Below are 3,253 nucleotides of genomic sequence, written 5' to 3'. Positions count from 1 at the left end.
TCCTGTTGAACCAGCTTCCTGAAAATCAATAGCGTCCGTCCAAAGTACCCGTACACCAAATTTCAACACAATCGGCCGGTTAGAGCGCACACGGACGGACGACAATACAAAACTATTCCTTGCCAGGGATCTGTGCCCCTGCGTCATCAACGTACGAATCAAGCAACATCTAACTTGTTGATAATGCCATTTCATTACCGCGCAATTCAAACAAGGATAGATCATAAATAAAGTGCATTTCACGCGTTCGACGTACGCTATTAATGGATTCAATGCGGTGAAAAGAGAACACCGATGAAAATAAGGTGGCTCCTGTTTCTCATGTTTATAAAATTGGATACTCATTTGACTAGCTACGTGATTGTTTTGTTGACCGACATACATAACCTCTCATTTCGTTCATCTGTCAATGCATTTTGTTTGATTCTTTCCATTTACCTTTTTTCCGCTTTTATTACATAGTGTCGATCACAGTTCTTTTTAGAACTATTTCGTGTGTGAGTTATTTTACCTACTTCATACACCTACCTATTTTTTGTACCGATTGGGTAATACCCATTGCGATGGCTACCTTACACACACAATCACAGCAGTTTGTGTTTAACCTTCTGCAGTATTTTGAAAAAGAGAAAGAAAATGGCGCACCTTTGTTGCCTGTGTCTTGTGTCCAAGAGGTACGTAGTTAGTATTTACACTCCAGTGTATATGATCGTAGAATTACAGCGTGTAGCTAACGCCCTAGGCATATCTGTCAGGATGGTCAAAAAAATCAAGTCTCGAGCACTTGTCAATCCAATTTTGTCAAGTCCTGGGAAAAAACGACCACGTGCCAAACCAAAATCTGCCGGAAACATCAAAAATGTGCATTCGGAATGCATTGTATAACATGTATGCACAAAGTGAGTTCATTATAATACTTGACTCTTAGTTCATTTTTAAAATGTATCTAATTATTTACAGAGAAGCATGTCACGGTGGTAGCGTTAAATGCTGAAATCAAAAACTCCCATGTATTATTAAGTGACAGAAGTTTAAATCGTGCGGTACATGCCCTTGGATTTAAATTCAAAAAAGACTCCAATCGTAGGGCATTGATAGAAAAGCCGAACATTGCAGAAATGCGAACCAAGTTTCTTAGACAATATATGCAGGAGATACGTTCATCTAGTCGAAGACCAATTGTGTTCATGGATGAGACATGGATTTATTCAAAGGGAAACCCCGGAAAGTCATGGCAAGATGAAGATTTAAAAAGTGTGCGAAAACCTGCAGGTTACGATGGGAAAAGATTTATTATTGTCCATGCTGGTACAAGCACCGGGTTTATACAGAACGCTTCTCTTTTATTTGTCTCGAAGTCGTTGAAAGAGGACTATCATGGGGAAATGAATGGAGATCTCTTTAAGAAATGGCTTATCAATAATCTGTTAAACAACTTGGAAGAGCCTTCGTTAATTGTCATCGATAATGCACCATACCACTCTACATTAGAGAAACTGCCCACATCGTCTTGGACTAAAGGTGATATGGTTGCTGGGTTGACCAGAAGAAATATTCCTTTTGATTCTACACTCTTCAAGCCCGAGCTGTATTCATTTATAAAATCGTTAGGAATCCAAAAACAATATGAGGTCGACAACATCATTAGGAACCATGGACATGATGTTTTACGATTACCACCCTACCACTGCGAATTTAATGCTATCGAGTTGGTGTGGGCACATGCTAAAAGTTATTACGATAAACATATTGGACGAGACGGCTACAGTGACCACAGTGTAATTTCTATGTGGAACGAGGCACTGCAACAATGTGACGAAACGTTTTGGGCCAATTGTGTGCGACACACAGAAGACGTTATAAAGGCGTGGTATAAACGAGAAGAAGTATTAGATTTCATCTGTAAACGAAATGATAATTAATATTGGTAGTTGCTCCGAAAGTTCAGATTACGATTCGGATACGGATTAGTTTATTACTGAAATGTTATTAACACACTGATGTATTAATAATATTGTAACAATATACATGTACTGACATGAGATTTTTTTTTAATTCTTGAGCCTTCTACAGATTTTACTGGGCATATCAAGAAATTACACTCGATGAGTCAATCAACTGATTTGGGTGCTTGAAATTTCACTTCTTACTGCCCAAACTCTACAAGATTCATTTTTAAACTATCAATTATAGTAAAATTGTAGTTGTTTCTTACATCAGCGTTGCATAAAACATGACACTGTTTTGATTATTAGTTTAATTAGAGTAAGGCAATTTCTTGGATATTTACAAATTAGGCGCAGATTAAGATATTTTGCCGACCATTAATTGCGCTTTACAAATTCGTCAGATAATTCACAGCATAACAAAACTTCGTAATGTCAATAAGATTTTTTGCGCCGCTGCCGCCATCTCTGAGCATACATTATCATTCAAGGATATTATACATATAATTATTACGGACATAATTTGACTAGCTTTTTTCATATTACACCATAAAATATAAATGATGACGCAGGGGCACAGATCCCTGGCAAGGATAGTATAAAGGATCTGAGGATCCTTAATAATGTACACTTGAAATCAGGAGCCTGTGGCCCTGCGTCATTGGTTTGTGAATCAATTTCAGACGTATGCAGGCATACGTTAAAACTATTGAAGTGTGCGAAATCTATAAAAAAATTTGTCTGAAATTGATTCACAAATCAATGACGCAGAGCCAAGGGACTCCTGATTTGAAGTGTATACCTATACTAGCCGCAATGAATACCCGAACACCTAGTGTATTTCGATCACTTTTGACGAAAGTTGCAGGAGAATTGTCTTTATTTCGGAATAAGAAACGATGAAAATTTCAACATGATACAATTACAAATAATTCAGACGACACTAATAATGTGTAGATCATGAATTATTTCTTACGCATTCGGATACCCGACTGGGCATACAATATTTTTTTCAAACTTTGAAGGCGCCTGGCAAAGTTTTTAGCGTGCCTCAAAGACCTACCCAAAAATGTGCGCCAACTCTCCTACTATATAGAACACTGCAAGTGAAGGCATTGGTTTAAACGCGGTTGCACCGGAAAGAAGTTTGTTCATCCAAGTCAAAGTTAGCCGTGAGGCAGGATATATATCCTTCTTTATGATTTCTTCGAATTTCATTCACCGTTCTCGGCGCGATTCTTTCAGAAAAATCTTTTCAGGAAAAATATACGGAATTTAATAGATAGGACACAATTTCAGAGTATCAA

General features: G+C 37.6%; 1 protein-coding gene across 1 annotated transcript; it reads left to right on the top strand.

Annotated features, from left to right (window-relative positions):
* Positions 1–886: 886 nt before the first annotated feature.
* On the top strand, positions 887–1,922 carry LOC116164058. Its single transcript, XM_031478185.1, has 2 exons — positions 887–899; positions 961–1,922. Exons 1-2 carry the CDS (start codon positions 887–889, stop codon positions 1,920–1,922), a joined length of 975 nt encoding a protein of 324 aa, XP_031334045.1.
* The last annotated feature ends 1,331 nt before the right edge of the window (positions 1,923–3,253 follow it).

The sequence above is a fragment of the Photinus pyralis genome, unplaced genomic scaffold (genome assembly GCF_008802855.1).
Source record: "Photinus pyralis isolate 1611_PpyrPB1 unplaced genomic scaffold, Ppyr1.3 Ppyr1.4_LG2, whole genome shotgun sequence".
Classification (NCBI taxonomy): domain Eukaryota; kingdom Metazoa; phylum Arthropoda; class Insecta; order Coleoptera; family Lampyridae; genus Photinus; species Photinus pyralis.
Note: the sequence above shows the minus strand (reverse complement) of the source record. Positions and strands in the feature narration are given on the sequence as shown.